This window comes from Acipenser ruthenus, chromosome 10, assembly GCF_902713425.1.
Source record: "Acipenser ruthenus chromosome 10, fAciRut3.2 maternal haplotype, whole genome shotgun sequence".
NCBI classification, from domain to species: domain Eukaryota; kingdom Metazoa; phylum Chordata; class Actinopteri; order Acipenseriformes; family Acipenseridae; genus Acipenser; species Acipenser ruthenus.
This window is the reverse complement of record NC_081198.1, coordinates 5,158,385-5,184,919: the sequence shown is the minus strand read 5'-3', so window position 1 is coordinate 5,184,919 and position 26,535 is coordinate 5,158,385. Positions and strand designations below refer to the sequence as shown.

Genomic DNA, 26,535 nt, shown 5'->3' with positions numbered 1-26,535 from the left:
ATGGATCAGAACAGCAGGTCTGATCCTAGGACTTGACCTGTGATCAAGTCACGTGCTGCTTTTATTAGGTGTGCTGCGGTGTGCTAAGGTGTGAACGTGACACAGATCAGACCCTGTAACTGTCTGACAAAGCAGTACCTAGGAAGTATGAGAGTGACGCTGCAGAAACACAAGTGCAGTGTCATCGCGAGGAAGATATGTTAAAAAAAAAAACAAAAAAAAAAACACCAATGCTGACACGCTATTTTAATACAATACCAACAAATATAGGCCTATGTGAAGGTACCAGTACTTCGGAAAATACGCTGGAGTGAAATCAACAGGAGGAAACGACAGCTTTCTTAAACCGAGTTTCCATGAAGTTTTTAGGTTGTCTTAAAACACAGCCTACCTCATTTGGTCCCCAAAAAAACTAACTAAATTTAAAAAAAAAAAAAAAGTTGTTCCTGTGTGTGCAGCTCTGCTGATTCTGCCTACACAAATAGTAGTAAAAGAAACACAGACTGCATAAGAAAGCGCTGTGTACCATCCTTGTGTTATTTACTAAACATTTTTGACTGCATATATATTTACTACAAACCTATTATACACTTACAGTATTCGTAAGAGATAAGGACAACACATTGCCAGATAACCTGCTATTACGACAAAAGAGTCTGCAGTTTGCATTTCCCATTTTGTATTTGACACTGCCAGTACCTAACACTGTAGGCGAACGCTCATTTTCAAAACTGGCGCAAACTCAAACATTGAATCAGGTAAAATATGGATCCGCTAAGACTGAATAACGTGTGGTGGTAGTAAAACAGTAAAGGGAAGGAATATGCAAAGAGGGCCCCCCAAAACGATAACAGCCCCGGGCCCCCATTACTCTTAATCCGGCCCTGCTCATTGGGGCTGTGAAAGTTATTTATAGGAAGTGTATCCAGGGCGTCTGTAAATACACTGCTGCTGCTTCTTTTAACAGCTCAAATCTCAGATGGCGACTTTATATTTTCAGTGCAGTACGATTAAATCACAGTGATGTTCATATCCATTTTACAGTCCTCCATTCCCCTTTCATTAAGCCCTTGGGTTGCTGTGTTTGTGTTCACATAAAGACACCCAATGTTTGTGATTCAACACCAACTCTTCTCTTGCATTTCAATTTATATTAACAAGCTGTAAAATGTAAATAATGTTGTTAGTTTGAACTCTATTATATTATATCTGTATATTTTTTTTTATACAAGCCTGCAATATCTTGCATCTCTTCCCTGACCTATTCTCCGTTTTATATATATATAAAAAAGCATTTTAAATAGTTACACATTAGTCCCCAAGGGTCATTTATAAACATAATCTGGTTTAATCTTCTGGGCCTTGGCAACGCTCTTTATCTCTCTGACATATTAACCTTTTTATCTCACTCCCTGAGACATCCTTGAAGCGTGTTTGCTAATTGATTTTTATGGACACTTTTTTTTGTTTGTTTGTTTACACCGAGAGAGCTTGAAAGTTGTATGCACCTGTATGCACCTGCTCTCTGAATATTCATCCCTCGTGATTTGACTGTGCACTTTTATGAAAGCCATTTAAAACCCACCTGCTCACTATTTGTAGTTCCAGTTCCACTATGCACTGTTGTGCTTGTATTTACCAAAGTAGCTCCACATCAATGCAGTGTACACATGGAGTTTAAAAAGGCAGGATATAGGGGGAGGAACAAATTAAGTTAATTTATGATTACCCCCCCCCCCCAATCCTAGCATGTCATTACCTTGAACGACTTATCAAACTGCGAACTCAACCAGTTCTCACAAACATTCCCTGAAAGGTAATGATCTTTATTGCATCTGCTGCCTGTCCCATATTCTGCCCTTTAATTCTGAAAATCCTGCCACAACAGGTCTGTTACTTTTTCTCCTTTCTCTCAAGACTTGAAAAGAAATGTCACTGATTTTAAATGCAATGCAACATAAATTAAAAACATGTTTCTGAACATGTTTATAAGCGCTGTGTTGCTGTGAGTGTGTTCCTGTTTTTTTCCACAGGCTTTTAGAAACTGACACCAAGTCCCTGCGATCCGTTAATGGATCGCGGAGAAACAGTGGCTCTTCCCTCGTGTCCAGCTCTTCAGCCTCCAGTAATCTCAGCCATCTGGAAGAGGACACCTGGATACTCTGGGGGAGGATCGTCAACGAGTGGGAAGATGTGCGCAAAAAGAAAGATAAGCAACTCAAGGTAATTTACATCATGGCGTGGAAACCTGGAACTGTGAATCTGTGGAGTGCAGCTACAAAACAATGTTCTGCCTGAAGCATTCCTTTTTGGAGTTTACACTTTACAGGGTTCCTATCAAGGATGTTTTCTTTACTGTGAGACTTTACTATTTGACTACTATGATACACTGTGAGCCAAGTAAGCTGCTATAGTATTACTTGCAGAAGGATGTTATAAATTACAACTTCAAGTCTGTTATTGGGAAATAAAACCCCTTTCTTCAGTTCATACTCTTGGGATACATGTAGTGCTTCTGACAAGAAATAGCACTGCAGAGTACAATAAAGACATATTGTGTTGAAGTGATCTCATTTAGCATGTCCAGTACATCATTGTAATTTAGTAGACTCTGCAAGCAAATAATTACTTCATAAAGCAGAATGTTGGTTCAAGAGCTAACAGAAGCTAAACAGCATGTATGACTGAAATAGTAAATCAAACCCATCACATGTAGTCTGTGATTGAAGGACAAAACGCTTTTTTTTTTTTTATTCTTCTAAAGTGAGTGTGAATAATTTGATATGGATATTGATATTTTAATTGTATTGTTCGTATACATATATAATTGTATTAGGGGTATTTAACACAATGCTTGCTGTCCATTATTACCCCAGACCTATCCCAGAGAGGTAGTCTGCTGTTATTGTATTTTAAGGGGACTTAGGAATTAATCATTTAGACAGTGTCACTGTAGTACATTTACTATTTGACAGAGGGCAGTATATGTGTATAGGGGGTGCTGTCGTTGATTTTGCTATTGTTTTAAATAAGTATCCTCTATGCACCTTTTACCACCCTCTTTCAGAAGTGTAACAAAGCATCTTAGTCTTGTATGCCATTGTAGTCCTTGTATGTAAAATGTAAACTTTGATTTGACATTCCCTTCAAAAGTAATTGCCACAAAACTTTTGAGTGCTGGCTTTCAAACAATCCAAAATGTAATTCTATATTATTTCCTTGCATTTGCAGGAACTTGTTAGAAAAGGGGTTCCCCATCACTTCAGAGCGATAGTCTGGCAGCTCTTGTGCAATGCACAGAACATGCCTATCAAAGAGCAATATTCCGAACTGCTGAAGATGACCTCACCATGTGAAAAACTTATCCGAAGGGACATTGCACGAACATATCCAGAGCATGAATTCTTTAAAGAGAAAGACAGCCTTGGACAAGAGGTTTTATTTAATGTAATGAAGGTATGTCAGCTACTCCCTGAAATTCTACCCCCCTTACAAAGTGTGTTTATGTGCTTCTTTAATTCTATTGTGTGTGTGTGTGTGTGTGTGTGTGTGTGCACCATCTGGTGGTCAAAAGTAAGTTGTGATTAAGCAGATTTTGAATAGAGCACAGACCACCCAGTGGTTGAATAATGTAATTGTGTTTACTCTGGAAGGACTTTTTTTAAGTAAAAGTAAAATATGTATATTCTGCAAGCTCCTTTATTGAATCTTTATTGAATCCTATGATCCCTAGGATCAGAGTTGAATAAACTCGGTACTGTTAACCTTTCTTGTCAAGAGTTTGAATCTGTTTCTATTGCCCTCAAGTTACCATTTTTTGTATAGCTGTCATTTAGATTACAATTGTCAGATTATAAATATGTAATGTACAACTGGGTTGTACACAATATGGAGTTGTTGCAAAAATAAAACTGTAGAAACACAAACTATTCCTACAAGTGCTGTACAATCAAGCAGTGGTCATAAAGGTTTCAGGCTGTTTACTAAATATTGAAGTGTAGCATCTACATATTTAATTGGTTTCCATCCTTGTGGTAAAAGCATTCTATCCATACAGAAGATAACTGCTGCATCTTACTGTCTTCTGTCACCACAGTATGACGGTTAACATGTCACTGTTGTCCTATTATATTTGATACCTCTGATTCTGGAGTAGGACTGCTCATAGATGTCTTTAAGAATAAATCAAATGCATTATTTTAAGTGGAAGTTGGAAGAATTCTTTCCTAATATTGACCGCATCGCATCATTTGAAAGATGTGCCATTTTGTTTTAATAAAATGCAAGACTTTACTACTTGAATATGTTGATCAAGTTAGCAAAGGTAAAAGAGAATACTAATGCATGTTAAACAAACCTGACATTTCAGCTAATAGGGTAATGTAGAGGCAAGTAAAAGATAAAGCTCAAAACCAATGAATATAAATGCACTCCTATGTTGACCTTCACTTTTTTTTAGTTTTTTTAATTTTTTTTTTAGGCTTATTCTCTTGTTGACCGTGAGGTGGGCTACTGTCAAGGAAGTGCTTTTATTGTTGGACTGCTGCTTATGCAGGTAAGAAATGGTAGTCCTTAAAATGCAGCAAGTTGTTAAAGATAAGCAACCTTCTTTTACATAGTTCCTGTATTTCTAGCAAGTGATAAAAAGTCAATAAACCCTTATTTTGTCTGATCGAATAGATCTAATTATATATGGTGTAAAACATGCTGTCACTAGACAGTAACATACTGTAGTCATTCTGTAATTGCTGTGCACGAAATCAATCACATTCATGGGGGCTTGTGAATAGTGTTTAATGGTTCATTAGTCAACTTGCCGCAACACTACCAAGAGGGTGTAGAGTATGTGGATAATGGGCGGCCATGATTTTAAATATGAGTGCGAGATATTCCAGACATATACATGGAGAATCGTGCTAATTGCATGATCTAAAAAGTTGTGTGTTACATATTGTAGATCTGGTGTTTTTGTTAATATGTACAGCTGATTCTGTGTCCTCTGGTGTAGAACTAGGCATGTGGTGCTCAAGAGAACTGCGTCTGAGTTAACAGCTCCTGTTTGTATTGCAGATGCCAGAAGAGGAAGCGTTCTGCGTGTTTGTTAAGTTAATGCAGGACTATCGACTACGAGAACTCTTCAAACCCACGATGGCTGAGCTGGGTCTCTGCATGTACCAGTTTGAGTGGATGATACAGGTCAATCAGACGTCTAACACATTTAACATATTAACAATGTAAAAAAGAAAAAAAAAGATATTTCACTCGAACAGTGGTATTCTGATTCTGTTACACTGTAAAAGCTGATAGTGTTTGGTCTTCGGTGGTGGATTTTAGTAGGATTACTTTCAGAATCCTTGCAGCATTCACACAGACGTATGACCACTGTTCTCTCCACTTCACAATTAAATGATGTTTTTTTTATTTCTAGTGTAGTAGATCCAAGAGCCTTAGTCTACATTCATTGTTTTGAATTACAATGTAAAAAAAAAAAATTGTTACTAAGGAATGCAAGGTATAGTATGTCTACCCCTCTCTGCTTATTTAAAAAAATGAAACTGCAGATGGGAAGCAATGAGACGTAAGGGTGGTTGGGGAGTACCAGAATGAGTCAGTAGCTGTGGGTTCTAGTTGGAGTTTCAACATCGCTTTCACTCGGAAAGGTTGTCAGGAAGTGGTTTAAGGGGAATGGGTAACGGCTGTAAATCTCCTGTACTGAAACCTTGCTTTCTGTTTTGCTGACTGTGCTGTGCATTGTATCTCTTCAGGAGCAGCTGCCAGAGCTTCAGGTGCACTTCCAGTCCCAGAGTTTCCATACCTCCATGTACGCCTCCTCCTGGTTTTTAACCATTTTCCTCACCTCCTTTCCACTGCCAGTTGCTACAAGAATTTTTGACATATTTATGTGCGAGGTAAGACAAATGGGTATTTGTATTTGGGTTACAGTTCTTAGACTGCATGTTTTTTTCTCTTTTTAAAGTAAGGAAATTAGCTAAAATGATAATATTATGAACTTGTGTCTTCCCAGGGTTTAGAGATTGTGTTTCGAGTAGGATTAGCTATTCTTCAAATGAATCAATCAGAATTAATGCAACTTGACATGGAAGGAATGCTACAGGTAAGATCATTTTTCATGTTCTTAAAAGACCAGGATTTTGGTTCTGTGCAGAAGTTCAAAGTATTTATGTTAAATACAGCAGAACTTCTTGAGGGTATTAGAAGAATGTACTACTTTTAGTATTGGGGAAAATAAAGGCTACTTTATATCTTCAGATTTTATTTTTAAATGGCTTCCGATTGACTGCACTGCTAAAACATACCTTATTTGTGTATTTGTGTGTGGAGGGGATATAATCATTTAAAGGAAAAAAAGCCTTTCAATTGCAATAAGAAAATAAGTTTATAAACTAAATGCTTCCATCCTGCAGACCAGTCAGTATTTGCTGAGATATGTTTAAATGTTCCCTTTGATTACATTGGTTTCCATCTGATTAACCTGGTTGTCCCGCTTGTTCCCCAGCACTTTCAGAAGGTCATTCCACACCAGTTGGACAGTGGTCCAGATAAGGTGATCCAGACAGCATATCAAGTCAAATACAATGCAAAAAAGATGAAGAAGTAAGTATGCCATGCCAATGCCTTGAAATCCATTACTTTCATCTTGTGTGTTTATGACATTTTTATGTATTCTCTTTCTTAGGTTAGAAAAGGAATACACTACAATAAAAAGTAAGGAGATGGAAGAACAAGTAGAAATCAAGGTATTTATTTTAACCTGGTCTGGAACACCCTATTCAAATGGGTTAACATACTATGCATTATATCTCTACTCTCTTCTGAAAAGGAAAGTTCTCATTTTCCTGTTAAACTGTTTTATTATGAAATGGCACTGAAAAACATTCAAATTTACATAGGTTTATTCATTATGGAAAGTAGTAATCGACATATCAAACAAAACACACATGTATCATTTTTACAATTTAAGCTTAAATTGTAACAATTAGATGCACCGTCACTGAAATTGCATGAGCAGGATTTATGCATCATGGGTTTTTGACCAGGAATGTGGGGAAAAAAGGAAATAAATAACAATTTTATTTGACATTTTACAGAGGTTACGCACAGAAAACCGACTTCTAAAGCAGCGGATCGATACGTTGGAGAAAGTGAGTACTGCAGAGATCGGTATGGTAATTCCAATGCAAATTCCAAATCTCAACCTGTATTGCTATTGTTCTAATCACTGTATTAACAGTTTGTATTAACTTACTAAGCCTTTTTTAATCCTCTTTGTGGGCAACTAGGAAATACTGGCCTTGTTCACTAACTTGGCAAAAAATTATTCTATTAACAAACAATGCACATAATTGTGCATTGGAGCAAATGGTAATTTTAATATGCTTTTTTCACAGGTATTTAATCTGGGGTTTTGTGTGGGTTTTTTGGTCAGAACTTGGTAACATTTGAATTCATACATAATAAATTATATTTATAATTTGATTAGGTTGAATCATATTATTTTACCCGACAGTTATATTTTCATGGCTGCATTTTTTAGGAGATATTAAGAGATGGGTGCTTCAACATGATAATAGTGAAGACCTCCTTTAGGTACAGTCCCCTTGTCCTACTGGAATTCCTCACATAAATACAGAAATGTTTATATCGTTCACATTCAAGGTAATATTTTTAAAATGGTAAACAAACTCTTAGACACTGCTATGCATTCACCACTTGAAAAATGGTAAATTAGTTAAGTTTGCAGGATAGCATGCAATTAATTTGGAAGGATATTTAATTTTCTTCCAAATGATTTATTGCAAGGAAAGAAGAAACATACAGGTAGTTTGGGGTAGGTTTGCACTGGCAACTAACATTTAGCAGCCTAGTAAGCTACCATACTCTCATAACTGGTGTGTACTATATCATTTAGACTGTGAAGTCATTAGGTTGGTACAATTAGTTTAAATACTCATATAACCGTGTCTCTATACTGCAGTCTCAGTAGTAATCTGCTGCTTGTGAGTGGACTGCTTGGATGTAGCAGATCAGTAGTAGAACTTTTAACTCTATTTGCATGACGTTCTCATTTCATCCCATACTTTGGTTAGAACCGTGATCTACATTGGAGGGATTATTATTGCATGTGCAAAAACATAAGAAGAACATAAGAAACCTTGTATAATTTTTCCAAAGCAGTATTTTGGAAGTTTCCAATGTTAGTGGAATGCTGCTTTTAGGTGCTGGTGGTGAGGGCTAATTGTTCTACAGTGCACTCCGTTTATAAGAATTGCTGATATAAGAATCAACCACATATAGTAATCAAAAAAACCACTGGGACAAAATCATTTATACTAACCTTGCTAAAATACTCTGCTTGTAAGAATCAAGCAATCTGCTTATAAGAGTCATTTCTGGGCAAACTGACTACATGTAATACAATACTGTATCAAGTGCAATGATGTGTACAACCAATAAAGCTGAATTTGAATTTGATCACATCTCGCGTGATTAGGCATGTACGCAGCATGTATACAGTATAATCCGTAGTCCGCAGCGACTCCCAGTAGAAAAAAAGCAAGTCGTGCAGTTTGTGTGTCGACATGGCAGGAAAAAGAAAAACGCGCGACTGCATTGTGCAGGTATTTTTTGTATTCTCTGTTTGTGAAAATTTGTTTAAATAAAATTTGTTTTAATAAAGTGAATACACATTCATTGAATACATACCGAGTACAGCACTGTTATTGTGTGATAATGCACAGTGAGTGCATTTAAGCCACAGATGCTTAAATGCAGTGGTAGTCCTGACAGTAAAATACTGTACTGTAATGTAATTTTAATTCAAAGGCCATTACATACATGTAACACCACACGGCAGTTAAACTAGGCACCCTCACGAGATGATCGCTTCTCAAGTATACTAGTAAAATAGGACTCTGCAGCCTTGAGTAAACATAATCATGATCATATAACAAGTTGCTTACCCACGAGGACTTGTTTTGATTGTTTTGATGTATTGTCCTCAATGACTGAGCACCATTGACATTTGTATTACTGTATTTAAACTGCTGATGCATGGAGGCACGCTTTTGCTAATTGTAATCATATCACTCCGCTTTTAAGAATCAACCACTTATAAGAATCAAACCATCCGGAATGGATGTGATTCTTATAAACAGAGCGCACTGTATTTAAAATTAATTAAAAACCATAATGCTACGAAGAAAACAATGTCTCTGGTAGTGTGGCTCCCATACATCCTAACCCACTAAAGACAATGTCTCTCTGGTAGTGTGGCTCCCATACATCCTAACCCACTAAAGACAATGTCTCTCTGGTAGTGTGGCTCCCATACATCCTAACCCACTAAAGACAATGTCTCTCTGGTAGTGTGGCTCCCATACATCCTAACCCACTAAAGACATAGGGCATGGTTTTGAAACAAGTGCAAAGACATTTTTCAAGAGGAATAAAACAACTGTAATGGTACAAAACTAGCATTGTGAAGGATCAGTTCTGCGTAGTTTCTTGCTAGTTGTTTACAGTTTTTAAATGATTTCCCCCCTCCCTATATTCCTCCTTCACACTTGTTTAAAAATAGGCCCACAAACCTTTCCTTTACCCCATTCATGTATCATTTGCTTTGCTTCTTTGGGTTCTTTTCTGTTGCACACTAATCTATGCTTTGCCACTACTTACACTTCTTACTGTTATCAGATCTGAAGGCTTCTGTTCACTTTCTACCTCCCGTAATGCCACAGTCACATTACTGACTGTTTGATCTTCTCCACAGCCAAAAAAAAAAAAAAGCTTCATCAAATTCTTATAAACGAAGGAGGAGAAATATGAACAAGCCGCGTGTTGTCTTTCAAAATCAGTATTGCCACTTTTTATTTTGTTCATTGATTCTTTTGGGTTTTTTCTCTCTTATGCTTCTGTCTGGATTTTTCCTTTTTGTAGGAAAGTGCTTCCTTGGCAGATAGATTGATCCAGGTATAAATTTATACTCTCCTTGTCTGTTATTAAATAGAAATGCTGCACCCCTTCTTCCCTTAAATTTGCATGTATTGTTGTCTGACTCCTAGATGCCAGACGGTTCCTATATTTGCTAGTAAGATTAGCATAAAATAAATGTTTTGATCTATTTGTTATTAATCCCTTTTTGTGACCATTTGTCATTACTGGGACTAGTAAGAATTGGCGAGAACTCCCCTTTTTATTTATTTATTTTTTTGAGAAGTGCATGAAAAATAATTCTGCATGCCACAGAATTAAAAAGAACATTCTAATAAACACAATCCTAATGAAACACAGATGAAACTAAGAGCAAACCCCTATTTATTACCAGTTAAAACCTTACCCATTTGATGGCATGCTTCCTTAATGTAGTCGACTGAACTGCCTAGCTTCAGCTTCCATCCATCGACCCTCATGCAATAATTATGTCCCAAGGGACAAGTGACAAGGGCACAAGAGGCCGAGGAAAACTACCTCATAAAACGGGAGCTGGGCACCATCAAACAGCAGAGCGATGAGGCCAGTGCTAAGCTGGAGCACGCTCAGCGTACCATCAGGGAGCTTCAGCAGCAGCAGCAAGGGGTAAGGAGCCTAGGAGCATCTACAGCCTTTACTGTTTCTCCTCTTTTACTGCAGGTTCGAGCAGTGCACACATTTCACACACTTTTCTTTTGTTGCATTACTGTCTTCCAGCCCTCCTTACTGACTGTCTCCACAGTACTGTATGATTTATAATCTATATTGTTTTTTAATACTACTTTTAATTTACAGAATCACAGTGATTTGGTTTTTGAAGAGCTCCTGATGACACTTCATGTTGTATACTTTTATTTAAATGGTCGCTGCACATGAATCAGTGTTAGCCGTGCTTCCAGATCAATTGCACTTAGAGAAGGCATTGATTCAACAGGAAATAAACATTGAACTCTACAAAGTGTTGCTGAGTAGAGCTTCCTTGCAGTATGTCATTGTGTATGTGGTTGGTATTAGCAGTGCATACGAAACAGTAGAATCTGTTGTGTAAAATCAGGACCTCACACAGAATCTGTCAAAGTTTGACATTATTAAATGTTAGTCTGGTTGTCTATGTCGTTGGCTGTCATACTAGTATAAATGTCAGCTTTGTTTTCTTGATAACAAAAACATTGAGACAAGATTTGTCAAGATGTACAGTACATTTAAAATATTCAAATACAGTTAAATGCCCTCTCTGTTTTTTTTTTTTTCCACATAGTGAAATAAAGCAAGTGTTGAATACTTTCGTAAAATATCCTAGAAGTTTACTCATTGTCTTCTGACCATCGGCTGCAGTTTACCTACAATGGATATTATATTACAGTTGGAATGGATCAGAAGAATATTTAAATAAATTGCTTCCCCAAATGTTCATCATGCTATGCTTGCTAGAAAAGACACTGTGGCTTTCCTGTTACTGATTGTGGCTTCTGTTTACTGTTGCTGTGTTCTTTAGGAACCTAGCCTGATGAGTTCTGATTCCACACATGGTAACTGTTAATATGGGGTAAAAGCTCTGGTTTAAGAAACTATCATTGCGAAAGCTACTGTGTTTAAGAAGTGTACTTTGTTATTCATGCTAAATTGAAGAAATTGGCAGAACATGTAAACTGGTATTCTCCCTCTGCAGGGGATAAATATGCATGTCGATGCTGATACACTTGTAAATCCTTCTGTCAGCCAGCGTCGGTGTATCTAGAGAACTGCTTGTTATTGAGAGTATTCGAATGTTATATATATAAGCAACTTAAGATTTCAGATTTGACAGTGTTCGTGTGCATATGTCACCTTTTATAGTTTGGTGTCATTTGTCAGTTTTTTTCCATTTGATTTGAGGAACAGCCAACTTCAGTCATTGACCAGATCCCAAAAAAAAGTGGTGTAGAGAATACAGATTTAGTTAAACATTTTGTACTTGTATTGTAAACAAATCAGTAACCGTGAGTACTGTGTTCTGTAACTCTGTACTGATCGTCCATTTGCCTAGATTAATACTGTGTTCACACAATGCTGTTGGGAGGGATATGGTAGAGAAATTCAGAATTGTGTTTTTTTTGTTTGTTTTTTTTGTCTTTGTGACAATATAAAATAATTAAGACAGGTGCATTCTGTGGCTAGAGTATATTTTCATGGCCACGTCTTGGTTTATACTGTTCTGACTATCGGAGTGATAACAGAGCCTTGTTTTTTATTATGGCCCTGTTTTTCTGTATAAATTATATTATGATGATACTGTACAAAAACGCTATTGAATTGTAGCACACATGCACACACACACACTTCTTGTTGAATTCACTGATAAATTGTTTGTCAGCTGTGTAACAGACCTAAACACAGCAGACTTTACATTTACACAGCAGTTTAAAAGGTGCTTTACAATTCTAGACTATTTAAGCATGCAGGCATCAGCCGATAACGTGCAGGTCATATAGTTTTTAGAATTATACAGAATGTTTTTATGGTTTCTACAGTGAAGCTTCTTAATGGTTCATATGAATCCTGAAGCAGGGATGAGCAGATAGGCTGCTTTTGGTTCTACTTGATTGACATGCGCTACATGTAATTATTTGTTTATTTAGCAGACACCTTTATCCAAGGCGACTTACAGAGACTAGGGTGTGTGAACTGTGCATCAGCTGCAGAGTCACTTACAATTACATCTCACCCAAAAGACGGAGCACAAGGAGGTTAAGTGACTTGCTCAAGGTCACACAATGAGTCAGTTGCTGAGGTGGGATTTGAACCACTTTAGCTTAGGAGCACACAGCCTCCTAAGCTAAAGACATTATTGTAATTTAGCTTTAAAGTATGTTTTTTGCAAAAACTAAGGTTTAATAATAAGATTTTTTTTTGTATGTTTTTACACAAATTTTTGTTGTAGCACATGCCTCATCATGCAGGAATTTGAAACAGATCTTCTGAGGATAGACCTAATATGTATGTATTTGTGTTACTAGGGTTACATCAATTAGATTTTACATACCGTTTATACAGATATATACATATACTCCCTCTTGTTTTTTGGCAGTGAATCAAGATGTTATGAGATACTGTACAGTAATTGACTGTGTCTTTAGTGACAGAAAGCCTAAGATGTCTTTTTTATTATTATATATATATATATATATATATATATATAAACCTTCAGCTGATATTTCAGCCTTGCAATTGAACTACTATCAGGGAAAATATACTGCCCTAGTTTACGGCTCCAAAGTTTGGTTCATATCTTGAAAAACATTGCCAGTCAATACATGCATATTTAGTGCAGGATATGTGTAATTACACAAGTTTAGTTTAAACTGAATGTCTGTCCGGGTATCGGTGGAATCTGCAGCATCTGCAGCTCTGTCATTTAAAAAAAAAAAAAAAAAAATTAAAATGTAAACTATTTTGATGACAAGATGAAATATTGGTTATTTCATTTTGATAATATGTTTAACATAAATGCAAACCAGTAAGTCATGTAAGACTTTTGTTCACTATATATATTGTCATGTTCATGTATTCTTCTTTCTGTTAGCATAAATGCCATCCACGCTACACAGAAGACTTCGTGCTGCAGCTGGAGCAGGAGCTGGTCCAGGCCCGACTGAAGGAAGCTGAATCTCAGTGTGCGCTTAAGGAGATGCAAGACAAGATCCTTGACATGGAAAAGGTTTAAACAAAACTTCAGCTTTTAAAAAAAAAGTTAATTCTCTTTTTAAATGTGTCACATACTGTACTGTGAAGTGTGTCTTTTTATATTCATAACACTGAAAGCACAGTATGTATACTATAGCAGTGTGAACCACAAAAAAATGTGCGATAAGAGTTTATTCTGAGTGATTGTTTAGTGCTACAGACTAGTTACTTAACTTAAAGTGGCACGGTACACATAAATATTTACTGCTGAATAGTGAGAGTAGTCTCATAAATGTTTCTGCAGGAGATTAGTCCCGTAACATTTGTCAGTGATGGGATTTTCAGTAGGAGTGCACTGCGTTCATCCTGACGACAGGCTCTTAAATAATGTTTCTGTGCACAGAGGAACAATTCCCTGCCTGACGACAATAACGTTGCCATGCTCCAGGATGAGCTAATAGGTGTGAAGCTGAGGGAAGCAGAGGCACTGATGGGATTGAAAGAACTGCATCAGCAAGTGCGAGATTTGGAAGAACACTGGCAGGTAAGGTGTCTGGACACACTTCACTCATACCTGGAGGGAAAGCTGCCAAAAGGAATGCCCTTTAAAATATATTTAAATCTATCTGCTGGGAAGTGTTCTGTATACGGTATATTAATAGTAATTATATATAGCCTTCACAATGTCCTTGACTTTTTATTATAAGTAACAATATAGGGGATATACCATATAGTATTTTAAAGAAGCAATAAAAGTAGGTGGCCTTTTTTATCTTTTAGTTCTGCTTGCTAATGAGGATCAATAATTTTTGTAGCGGCATCTAGCCAGAACTACAGGAAGGTGGAAGGACTCCCCTAGAAAGAATACAGTCAATGAACTGCAGGATGAGCTGATGACGGTTCGGCTTCGGGAGGCTGAGACACTGGCTGAGCTGAAGGAGACCAAGCAAAGGATGCTGGAGCTGGAAATGCAGGTAAGGAGTCTGTGTGCAAAACATTGCAGCCTGTTGAACCTGCTGGGCCGTGTGATGTAATTCAGCATGTGGAATCTGTGTTTTATTTTTTGGAACATTATTTGAAGATATTTTAAGGGAAATCCTTAAAGCTAAGCTACATAAAAGTACTATGATTAGCCTTAAATGGAGATCTTTTATATCTACAACAACCATTTAGAGCTGTGCTGTGCCCCATGACATCCTTCACTTTTAGTAGAAGTATTTTAGTCACAAGATAAACAAAAAAAAATAACCTCATAAAGAACATATCAGAAATATGATTATAAGTTTAGTACTAAATGGTTTTTAAATGGGTTTTTTTGGTTTACTAATGGGAGAGAAAAAAAAGCATGTAGATAAATAGGTAAGATTCCATTACATTTTTGGCGTGCACTTTAGAAGAATGTCCACTAGAGGGCAGTGTTGATCTACTGCTCATTAAATTGGCTTCAATACAGGATTTGAACTGTTAAGCATGATCAGTAATGTAGCTGTTCAGATAGGTATTGTATCTCACACTGGGGTGTAGTGCTGCGGGGTCTGAAGGAAGCGCGCCACCTCTGTACTTCATGTGTAAAATATTTATTAATATATTGAGATAGATATACATGTTATAACCCATACAAATAAGCAAAGAATACAATAACCGTAAGAAACACTTGAGAGATAAATAATGAAAAAGTTTGATTTATAGTGTGCCTCTGGTCTGGAACAACAGGTGTGAATAATGTGTAAGAGAGGTGGAATTATTAATATTAATGATGGTATTCATTATTATTAATAATTCCACCTCTCTTACACATTATTCACACAGCATTTGCCTGCATAGGGTAGGTTCATTGTATTCATAATATTAGTTTGACAAACCTGATTTTAGCAGTCAGAGCAAATGTCTTGGGACACCTTGATAATTCATATAACTGGCGATCTTTTTCTGAATATGTTAGTATTACTAGTTTGTTGTATTTCGATAGTTTACACGTGCTGCTCTGACCAGGCCTGAGAGGGCACGATGAGTCTTTACTTGAGATGGCATAAGAAAATATCTTATCTCTTTTCCTTTGTCAATTTTGTTCTTTTGCTGCATCTGCAGAATCAGATCAACAACAACCACATGCGGAGAGCTGAGAAGGAGATGAGAAGCTTGCAGGAGAAGATGCAGTACCTCACAGCTCAGAACAAGGGGCTGCTTACCCAGCACAATGAAATCAAGCGCAAGCAAGCTGAGATCGACTGCAAGGTAAGACCATTCAACACAAGAGAGAAACAACATGATTCATTTTACATGGGGGAGGAAAGGTAGGGGAGGTGGGGGGGTGGTGGTGACGCTCATAGTTCACATAAATGTACTGATTAATAGTGATGGCGGAAGAAATATGTGTTACTGCGGGTTATGTATAAGTGCATAGCAGCCCAGAAGCCACCAGTATACTGTAACCGGAACAGTGAGTAAATACTGGTTGTATTTTATTTAGTGGTTGCAACCTGACAATTAAAAAAGGAGTGCTTTATGTGCTTTATTAATTAAGCCATGCATATTTTAAAGTACATTTTTAAACTATTATAAAAGTCTGGAGTTGTGCAGACTGTAACAAACCAGTTTCTTCCCCTTTTCACGGTGGTGAGTGTTTTGATCAAGGTGGTTATGCACGATAAAAGTTTGGTAATCGTGACATGTCCTTTTCTGCAAGTGTAAATGTATACACTCCATGCTCGTCCGACACTGTCCAGTGCATTGCTAAGCATGTAAATGTATGCCGAATCCTTGTCCCCAAGATGTAAAAATAAAAAAATAAATAATAATAAAAAAAACGAGATTTTCTTATTTATTTCTATAACTGCACCAAAAAAAGTGTCTAGAATGTATACCAATATACCTAGGCTCTTTAGTGCAGAACCAGTTCATGTGAAAGCTAGTACAAGCAAGCTGACTGAAATGTTAGTTTCTGCTGGGATTGGGAACAGCAACCCTGAGACACAAGCATAATGGCACAGTGGTTTCTCACTTGTGAAGATGCAGTTTACTGTTAGCGAGTATATTGATTAGCTATATTGTGATTTAATAAAAAATAATATATATATATATATATATATATATATATATATATATATATATATATATATATATATATATATATATATATATATATAATGGAAACACAAACAAAAGCACTGTTTCACTTACCAAATGGAAGTATACTGTATAAAGACCAAAGCCTCCAAAAGGCGAAAGTGGACGCAATACTAGATTCAAGTTTAGAACAGTAAAGGGAGGAGACTGTAGAGCTTCTTGAAAATGTTGAATTTACTCGGCAGCTGTGAGCAGGTTTTAGAAAGAGCAAAATCAGTTGACCCCCCCCGCCATACACTTTTTACAACATAAATGTGTTCAAGGGCCAGAGCTGCAGTATCTATTTAACTACTCATTCCTGTATTATGATCTTCTAAACTGCATTTCATATGATACTAATCAAGATGTAAGCCTTATTATATTGTAGAAATAACAAATGTCTAAAGATATACTTTTAGATTTGTATTTTACAAAACGCACCAGAATCACTATGGAGAGTAACAGTGGCAAAGAAACAGAAATAAGAAGTGATGTAGACCAGCAGATCCCAAGGTGGGTCTCGGATCAGGGCATAGTAAACTCTTACAAAAAGATTTCCACAGCAATGTAAAGGACAGTATTCTTCTTTTAAATAAAAAAAAAAAACATGTTCACTAGATTTCTTTTTATAAGGAATTTGTTTAACAATCCCCCATTCCCCTTATTTCTCAACCAGAAATACGATGTGTTATATTTTTAGGAACCCTTTCAGAAGCATCATTAAATCTTGCTACTTTAACTCTGCAACATTTGGTTAGTACTCGTTGTTCATTAGCCTCTCTCTCTGTTACAAAAGCAAAGCAGTCCCATGCAATCACTGAGTGGCTGATATTACTCTGTGGATATCGATGAAGATTATTCTAGGTGAGGAGGCTGCCAAATTTAAAGCAGTAGTATTAGGTTCGGTCTGTCAGTTTTCTAACAGTAGTAAAACAGTTTGTGTAACAATAGAGACACGTTATAAGCATGATTTTTTTTAATGTTTCTATTATAGGTCAGTTTATTAAGTGTTTTGTACGTTCTCAAGCTGGACCTCCTCATCGGTGTTATTTCCAAAGTGGCAAAGTGGAATAATGATTGTACAGCAGTTTATATGTAGCTAACTAATTAAATAGTGAGACTCTTGCTGAAATGAATGCCAGTAAGCCTGTCTCTGTTGATCAGTGAATAAAGTACTTGGTGGCAGTGGGTACAGAGGAAACATTTTGTACAAAAGGCTTTTCAAATTGGGGGGGGGGGACTTTAATGTAGCGATCATCCAAAAAAAGCATCTCTCAGTATCTGTGAACTTGTTTTGGATTCAAATCCCACCAAGAGCAAAGTGATTCTGTAAAAAACAGAGATGGACGCCAATAACACAGAAACCATTTTGGACTGATGGTGTGTACTTAGTAATGTGAGAGAGAAATTGTGAGATGGATAGCTAAACATCAAACAAAAGTCAACGGAAACTGTGAGGTAAAAGCATTAGTGAAACAGTGTGATCTAAGTGAGGGCTACAGGAGTCCTGGCTAAAAAACATGCTTAGAAAAGACAATAAAACCAAACGGAGATATTGGTACCATTTTGTTTACTGCAACTCTTCCGTTAAATCCTGACTTTGGTGACAAGCCTTTCGCTGTCACATTCAATAGCTTGCTGATGAAATGCAACATTTTCTAGTAACTCTGCTCCTTTGTAATGCCCTCCAGCAAGTATAGATAACCCCTATATGCATTCAAGATTGCTCAATTATCAACTAATAATTTTTAATCTGAGGAACTCGTGAGGCCTGAGGCTAGGCAGCTCTCCTCACCTCGTCATAAAGTGCTTTTCCAGCTTCTAAGATTCTGTCTCAGTTTTGTAAGTGCTAAACCACATGACTTGTTTCTCCTTTCAGAACAAAGAAGAAGTAATGGCTGTAAGGCTTAGAGAAGCAGACAGCATGGCAGTGGTGGCTGAACTGCAGCAGCACATTGCTGAGCTAGAGATTCAGGTACTGTATCTATCACTTGTACCTGTTGATTGCATGCTTTGGACTTCAAAGTAATACCCTGGGTGGCTACATATATGCAATGCATGTGACCACAGTTTTATACAGTACATTTTACATTTACATTTGCTGTTTACAAAAGAGCTGTCAAAAGCTCTCTAGTGAACGCTTCTTTGTAGAGGCCCTGGAAGACAAAAGCTTGTCAGGTGGTTTCAAACCTTGTTGAAAGCATGAAAACTAATACCATTTCCTAAAAAATATGCAGTTTGCACCTGACCTAATTTTTGCCACTGCGTGTGTAATTTCAGTTTACTTCACAGGAAGAAGTGTCTTTCTTATAAAGCACTGATATCTTTCAATTGAAGACGCACTAACCGAATGGTTATCTTGTTGCATCGTTTCCTAGCCTCCACGGGATGGAGGCATTTTGACTTTGTCTCCCCAGGAGTGCTGATAGAGGTTGATAAGGCACTGGGAGGACTGAGAGTAATGGGTAGCCCTGAAACTGGGCCTGACTTCACAGTAAGATAACATGGGTTGAGAATTACACAAGGGCACACCCTGAACATTGGCAGTGCAAAGCTGGTTTGAATCATGTCCTGCTGTCTTAGTAGGAGGGTGGTGGATTGGAGCATGATAAAGGTCAGTCCCATTTGCTAGTGCATAACCTTCTGAGCCACAACCCACAGCTGTGTATAAAAGGAATGCAGAGTTTGAAATGTGCAGGTTTGCGGTTAAAAACTATCTGATAACTGAAAGATTTTTTTACCAGGAACAAACCTGTAAATAAATACTGCATGATGAAATTTTTGTTCAAATGATGCAGAATGTGCGACAGGAGGAGGATGGTAGTGGGTGGGTGTAGGATCAGTGTCAGGAACTTTGATGTCATGATAAAAACAGGGGAACTGATAGGAGAGTTTAAAAATAAAAATGTTCCTATTACCTGTTTGGGGGAGGAGAGTGAAGTATAACAGATTTTATGATTAACCAGCATCTAGTCACTTGACTCTCATAATATTAGAGGCTTACCTTATCTATTTATTGTATGGTAAAAACAGGAAAATGTGAAAACAGTTGAGTCTTGCCAGTTTATTGCAGAGTGTTGCATCAACTGCTAATTCTAGATGTCTAGATGCCTTCTGGTGGTTTGTTCTTGACAGACAGTCATACTTTAGCATTTAGGATCCATTAATAGACATCTATATAAATATATTAAGCCAGGTATTCATGGTTACTAATAGGAGAGAATTGTTTCAATGTAAACACTCAATCATAACACATGCACACTGAAAAGTAATACAATAGATGATCATTCTTCATCAATGTCGTTTATTTTGTTTTTATCTCGCACTGCTTCATGTTGTGCTGTATTGTGCAAGTCTTGCATGTAAAATACAACTTAGTTCCTAAGATTTCCTGGAATGGGGCAATCTAAATAATCTGAGCACTTGAGGTGAATTTAGCAGAAAGCTTTAAGGAAACAAAAATGAATACAACTCTGTTTTGGAGCAGAAGAATTCAGGACCGCTTGGAGTGATTGCAAGAAAAGGTAAGGGGAGAAAACTCATTTAAACTGGCATTTAAGTAGGTTTACTCTTGTATTAGATTTAAGGAAAAGAGAAGAGTTCAGAGGAAGCAGAACGGGCACACGCCCAATAAATGTGTTCCATTCTCAGCAGCGTGATTTAGATGCCAGCTCATTCTGATTCTGTACCACACCACCCATTTCTAACCTTAACTATTCTCAGATGTGTAAAGCAGCTATCTAGTGCTCAGACGTGCGAGACGTTTGTTGTCTAGTTTTTCAAAATGTTCTTCGTACATCTCCGCCCACCTGTTGCTGATATTAGTATTTTAACTACTGTACTGAAATTATAGCTTTAAATCTGTGTTAAAGGGTCATACTCAGGTCATACACCATTTCAAAGTAATTGTTTCAAGTAAATGGAAACTAAACTCACTTTGCCCAGACAATGGAGGGTCATGTTCGCATCTAAAATGGATTTCCTTCCTAAGATGGCTGTGCAAAAGTCAAGAGTATGTAAGGTGCAGAACTGCAGGTTAAGGGTTTTGTGGGTTGGTTTTCTGCTGCTTACTGTAGCAACGGGAGATGAGTTCAGCCAGAGATTCAGGCAATCTTAATATATAAAGAAGAAAGTTTGTCTGTCTATCTGTTCCTTTATGCATTTGGACTCCACAGGACCCAGTGTAACCAAACTTTACATGGCCTCCTCTTTCATCCAGGGGAAGGTCGAGGGCTATGTTTGGTTCCAAAAATTTGACCCCTGGGGTACTTTATTTAGTAACCCCATTGCTGGATCACTACAGTAGCCGTGTATCTCGAATTAAAGAAACCCACAAAACCAAAAAATAAATAAAAATAACAAATTTTTTTTTTTTAATTAAATGGCAAAAAACCCCCAAAAAATAGTTAATAAAAGGGAAAGGGGTCCGAGCGCATTGTGCGACACCCAAGATCGGTAACTTGTAGGAAGCCATAAGGCTACCATTCCCCAATTTGTCATGCATGAAATATTTAAATATTGAATTTCCTCGGATAACCCCGGGTACTGCAGCTAGTATATTATATTTTAGCCAAGGCTATGTCTGAGTTTACTTAAAGCACTCAGGATAGAGGGATTTCATCCAAAAATAAACTGTTTCACAATTGTAAGATATACACAAGTTTTATTCCCAGTGGGTGTTGTTAGGCAGTGTGGGGTGTGAGTTGGTTTGTTGTTAGTGTACTGTAGATGGTTTGGGTTAGAACCTTGTCTTATCAAAGGGTGGCTCCCCATCTAAACCCTGCTGCAAATGAGAGACTAGTGTTAAGGCTGATTAGTCTTAGACAAATAGGCACAGCAGTGCACTGGCTACAAAATAAGCATCTGCTGTACTAGTCAGTGAAGGAAAGTCTGTTTTTTTCCACTAGTTATAAATTTCCTTTTTAAAATCAAAATGTGTCTATCATATCTACACCCCAGACACCAGGTTATCCTGCACTTACCACCAAAAAATTAACTGAGCAGCTCCTTCCTGCAAAGGAGAAATGACATTTGCACTACTCACACTGTGTTAAAGTTTATTTAAAAAAAAAAAATCACTTGCTGAAGTTACTGGAAAATGACAGCCATTTAAGAGCAGTGGAGTAGACGGGCTTTTCATGACATGTACAAAGGTTAAAATGAGTCACCAATGCATGCTGCTTAGAGGACACTTGAAACCACGTGTGTCCCACTATGCACAGGAGGGCTTCGTGTCCAGCAGGAAACCTCTACCTCTGCTTCACCATAAAACTACAGTGAGACTATACTTTGGAAATCATGGCCAACAGGAGCCGACAGTTGGTTTTCAGAAGTAAAGTGTCCAGGAGAATAGATTGAAATGCGTTATCTGTAGTGTATATGCACTGCAATTATTTTGTATTGCCCTGGTTAGTAGTATACAAATATTGATTGGAGTTGAGGCTTATAGTGTAAAACTACTGCAATGAGGATTGACAAAGTGACATGCAGTGTCTTGAATAGTGCTATATTCAATCCTATTCAGTAGCACAAGCTACTTCTATTGATGTGGCTCTGCATTAGCCAATAGGGTTAATTGTAGCAATCCTAAGGGTTTGAGAACACTGTACAAGCTAGGTCCTATCCATAGCAGCAACAGAGGGTGTAGTTGGTCTGGTTTCTGATAGACGGATGTTTTTGCAACCCTTTCGATTCGTTATATACGACATTGACATTGACAGTGTTTTAATTAACTTTTGTTGCCTGCATTTTTACAGATTTTAGTACATCTGTTAGTGAGTTTTAATATAAGGTCTTTGTTTGAAATAAAGAGGTTACAAAATGTTGGGAGAAAAACCTTTGAGCATTTGCAGCAGTCCCATTTTATTATTGTCTGTAACCCTGCTGTTCATTTATTTATATATTTCAAGAAAACCTGTGCTCAGGTTCATGAACTGCGTTTAGACCACAAGTCAGCTTGTATTCACTACAAAATGTGAAACCACATCCTTTCTACCAAACATCTAAGATTTTTTTCTTTTTTTTCTAATAACTTGGATAGGTAAATGTAAATAAGTTGTTTTGTTTGCTGAGAATCCAGCTTCTGTCTGAAGGATTTATACATATTTGAAAGGTTCTATAACAAAGTGGTTTGGTCTTCTTATTAGTTTTCTTAAAAAGGTTTTTAAAAACAGGAAATATGGTTTAAACAAAATTGTGATGTGGTTTAAGGTTCAACATAATCCTTAATTACAGAAAACCAGAATTTTAAACTTCTTTTCTCTGTTAAAACATGTATTATTTCCTTAAATGTATTATGGGTTTATACCTTGAAGCAATATTTAAAGTAGAGGGCAGTTTGTGCAGACTGTGTAAGTCTTCATTTATTAACAATTGCCTTTAATTACAGTATTTAACCCCTGAATAAAAGGTTAATGAAACTGGGTACCTGGGGCTGAAAAGTCACTCAATCACTGAAACACTTAGTTTAGAGATACTAAACTAATATAAAGTCATTTTTTTTATTGTTGGGAAGTTGGGTGTTTGTGTACAGAGTAGCAGAGCTCTCTACAATGTATTCAATATTTTCGATTTGTAGGTGCATTATAACTATCTGACAATTGGCAGCACTCGCGCTGCTATATTAGGAGCCAGTAGAGGTGGTGGTTTCGTGCTGTTGATTAATGCCCACTGGGAAATGTGCTGAGATTGCAGTAACCCGCTTCTGTCTCGCCTAGCCGCCCACGAAACAAACCATGTGCGCACCCCATATCTTTTACAGGCTGCTGCAGTAAAGGGGCTGCCCCCATATTGTTTTTCACAGCAATTTATAGTCAACAACAGAAAAAAGCTACAATTGAGAGCCAAGTATAGATTTACTGGAAACATACTGGGTCAAAGGGGTAGTTGACTTAACACACAACGACAACTGAGAAGCCTGGTTTGCAAGGTCATTCTACAGCCACATTATTTACACAACTAGATTTAACAATAACTGATGTGTACCCAGTGCACCCCTAGTGGTTTGTAGAAATCCCCTCTTCATATCACTCCCATACAGAATACTGTACTAATATAGCTTATATATATATATATATATATATATATATATATATATATATATATATATATATATATCTCATTGAACCCTCAGGTCTGGGATATACTAAGTTTTGTATAACCTGTAAAATTGTAAATGTTACCTTTCCAATTAAGAAACCTCAAGAAATAATTACAAATAACCCCATGTACATTTTAAAATATACAATCCACTGTATGTTAAATGCCAGAGATAGACGGCTGGTTAATGCATTGTACACAATCAAACCGGTTACCAGATAAGACATGTTATCCAAACATAGATTTGTAGGGTTTATATTTTGGGATATTGTAAATATTCTTACTTGGAGAACATTATTCAGATCTTTCTAAGGGTTCTTTGTATACCAAGGTTATGAAAATCAAACATCTAGGAATGGTCCTGTTTGAATGATTTTGAACAACTGTGCTACTGTATTTAGATTTGCTGTTTTAGATCAGTTGGATAGAACCAATAATAAGGCCCTATTTTGAAGCATATGCAGATCTTCTGAGAGTCATAAAGCAATTGGAACGGAATGGAACCAGTAAGAAACAATTTAGTTGACGGAAGGAGCATTCAAGTGGTAAAAATAATTCTCTCATTTTACACATTATATTGTATTCCTCGGAAAATATTGGCACGTTATCTATGCGTTCTTTTTTTTTTTTTTAGAATTGAATTGAAAACCTAAAACCATTGCAGTGACTTGGCTTGTATTGTTTAAATTCTCGTTGTGTCAACACAGTAAAAGAGAAGTCACAGTTGTAAAAAATAGTATTGTGGCGACCATTCTACAACAACATACTCAGACAAACTAGGAAGTCATTACTTACAGACGTTTGACATCTTTTCTCCACATTTTGGCACCTGCTTATTCATACAACTGAACATAGGAAGCCTGTTAACTGCTTTTTTGTTATCAGACACATGAGGGAAAACCTCAAAAAAAAAAAAAAAACATTCTTGGAAGAATGTATTAGTTCAGATCCACCCAGATGCCATATTCTTGTAGCATATCAGGAACAAACACATGAGGACAGCTTAACCATAGCTGTTAATTAAAGCAGCAGCACCCTGTTTTATGTTCAAGACCCTGGGAGTCTTTCCATCGCTCACCTTTCACCTCACAAACTTTGTTTGATTGTGTGCTAAAAACGAAAGAAAACAACCCAGCAAACGTGTAGCTTTTCCAGGCTGATTTGGGGGGTGGGGGTTTCTACTCAACTGTTGTATCAGTGTGTTTTTTTTTTTTTTTGGTTTTGTTTATATTATTATTTGTTAAGTTGTATTTTTTTTTGTTGATGCAGTTTATTGGTGCCAGGTATCAGTGCCTTTTTATCGTCTTTTGGTTGAAATGAGTAGATAAAGTGTTGGTTTTGGCACCGTCACACCCAAATGTATGATAACAAAATGATGTGACTTCAATAACAGCCACCTCAGATACATTTAGATGGGTGGCAAATTGGACTGACTGTGGAAATCGATCAATAGTGTGTCGTTGTAACTAATCTTGGTGAATTTTTATATTTGTATGGGTCTAAATTATCTTGCAGAACACGTCAGCAAACGACATTCTTGTAGTTTCTTTTTTGACTGATTTTAAGTTAGTATCAGTGTTCTCCACGAGAATTCTGTACAGCCGGGCGGCAGAACATTATAGCCAGGAGATAAAATAAACTTGCCTTACCTTAAATATATAATACTACAAAGAATTTGAATAATGTGTTGTCTTTCGTTGACTATATCTGGTTGCGCTTTTTTATGTTCTACATTTTCTTTTTCATTACTGTTTTTTATTGTGGGAAAGATAACGTAGATTTATTGGAGTTAAAAAAAAAAACGGTAACCATTTTACTTCCTTTTTAGCTTAATTATTGAGCTTATTGCTTCACTTAAGTTGTTTTCTTTATGTTGTTTTCAGGGCATTTTGATAATGCACGTCTATTTTTGTTTTTCACTGTTCTACATTTTTTGAATGCAACTGTTCATTTTAACCTTCTGTTTTTTTAAAAAAAAAAAAAAAAAAAAAAAAAAAATAGTAGGCCTACTCAGACATGTTTGGTCACCATCATAACTGTTAAATGAAACCGGACTGTAATAAATAATCCAGCACCTCTGCACTTAAAATTTGTATGTCCCACGTCTTCTTAAAGACGTACAGCCTCTATATATGAACCCCCAATATCTCTCACAAGCACCTGGGTAGCCTACATATTTTTACGATATCACAACAAAAGAAATACGCTTTCTTTTTTGGTGCATATACTATTATGTACTCTATATCACCTTACAGTACAGTAATACAGCAAAAAATGGACAATGATAATACCCGAAAATAATCTTAATATTGTTTTAATAAAGTAGCCGGTGCAAATATAGTATTAGGCAGTGGTTTGCGCCGATCGTCATCTTATTTAGAAAACCATGCATTTCTTGTATCTATTTTTGCTTTGAAAATAATTGTTTATTTTATTTAGCAGTCGTTTTTAATGTTTTAGCCTCTCGATGTGCTTAACACAGAAAACCCGCCCCTTCAACTCTCTGATTGGTTAAATGTTGTGTCAAGACGTAACCCAGCTGTCCTGTGGTTCCAAGATTTTTTTATTACACCCAGCAACGCGCAACAGCCACTGAAAAGAGTATTTTGCCTTGTGAACGAATGACACTTTGTTTTAATAAAATATATATATATATATATATATATATATATATATATA

General features: G+C 36.7%; 1 protein-coding gene across 9 annotated transcripts in view; it reads left to right on the top strand.

The window, feature by feature from the left end:
• The window catches only part of LOC117408183 (ecotropic viral integration site 5 protein homolog), a 56,338-nt gene that overhangs the window by 21,292 nt on the left and 8,511 nt on the right, over nt 1-26,535 (top strand). For 7 of the 9 annotated variants that reach the window (XM_034013163.3, XM_059031569.1, XM_059031567.1 and 4 more), the window contains 16 exons: nt 2,034-2,223; nt 3,232-3,456; nt 4,481-4,555; nt 5,071-5,196; nt 5,766-5,909; nt 6,026-6,115; nt 6,518-6,615; nt 6,698-6,758; nt 7,110-7,163; nt 9,958-9,990; nt 10,450-10,596; nt 13,553-13,687; nt 14,057-14,197; nt 14,469-14,627; nt 15,742-15,888; nt 18,638-18,733. In XM_034013163.3, the coding sequence (XP_033869054.1) occupies nt 2,034-2,223; nt 3,232-3,456; nt 4,481-4,555; nt 5,071-5,196; nt 5,766-5,909; nt 6,026-6,115; nt 6,518-6,615; nt 6,698-6,758; nt 7,110-7,163; nt 9,958-9,990; nt 10,450-10,596; nt 13,553-13,687; nt 14,057-14,197; nt 14,469-14,627; nt 15,742-15,888; nt 18,638-18,733 (1,921 nt within the window). The remainder of the gene's footprint in view (nt 1-2,033; nt 2,224-3,231; nt 3,457-4,480; nt 4,556-5,070; nt 5,197-5,765; nt 5,910-6,025; nt 6,116-6,517; nt 6,616-6,697; nt 6,759-7,109; nt 7,164-9,957; nt 9,991-10,449; nt 10,597-13,552; nt 13,688-14,056; nt 14,198-14,468; nt 14,628-15,741; nt 15,889-18,637; nt 18,734-26,535) is intronic. The other 2 variants (XM_059031568.1, XM_059031570.1) reach the window with 2 other exon arrangements.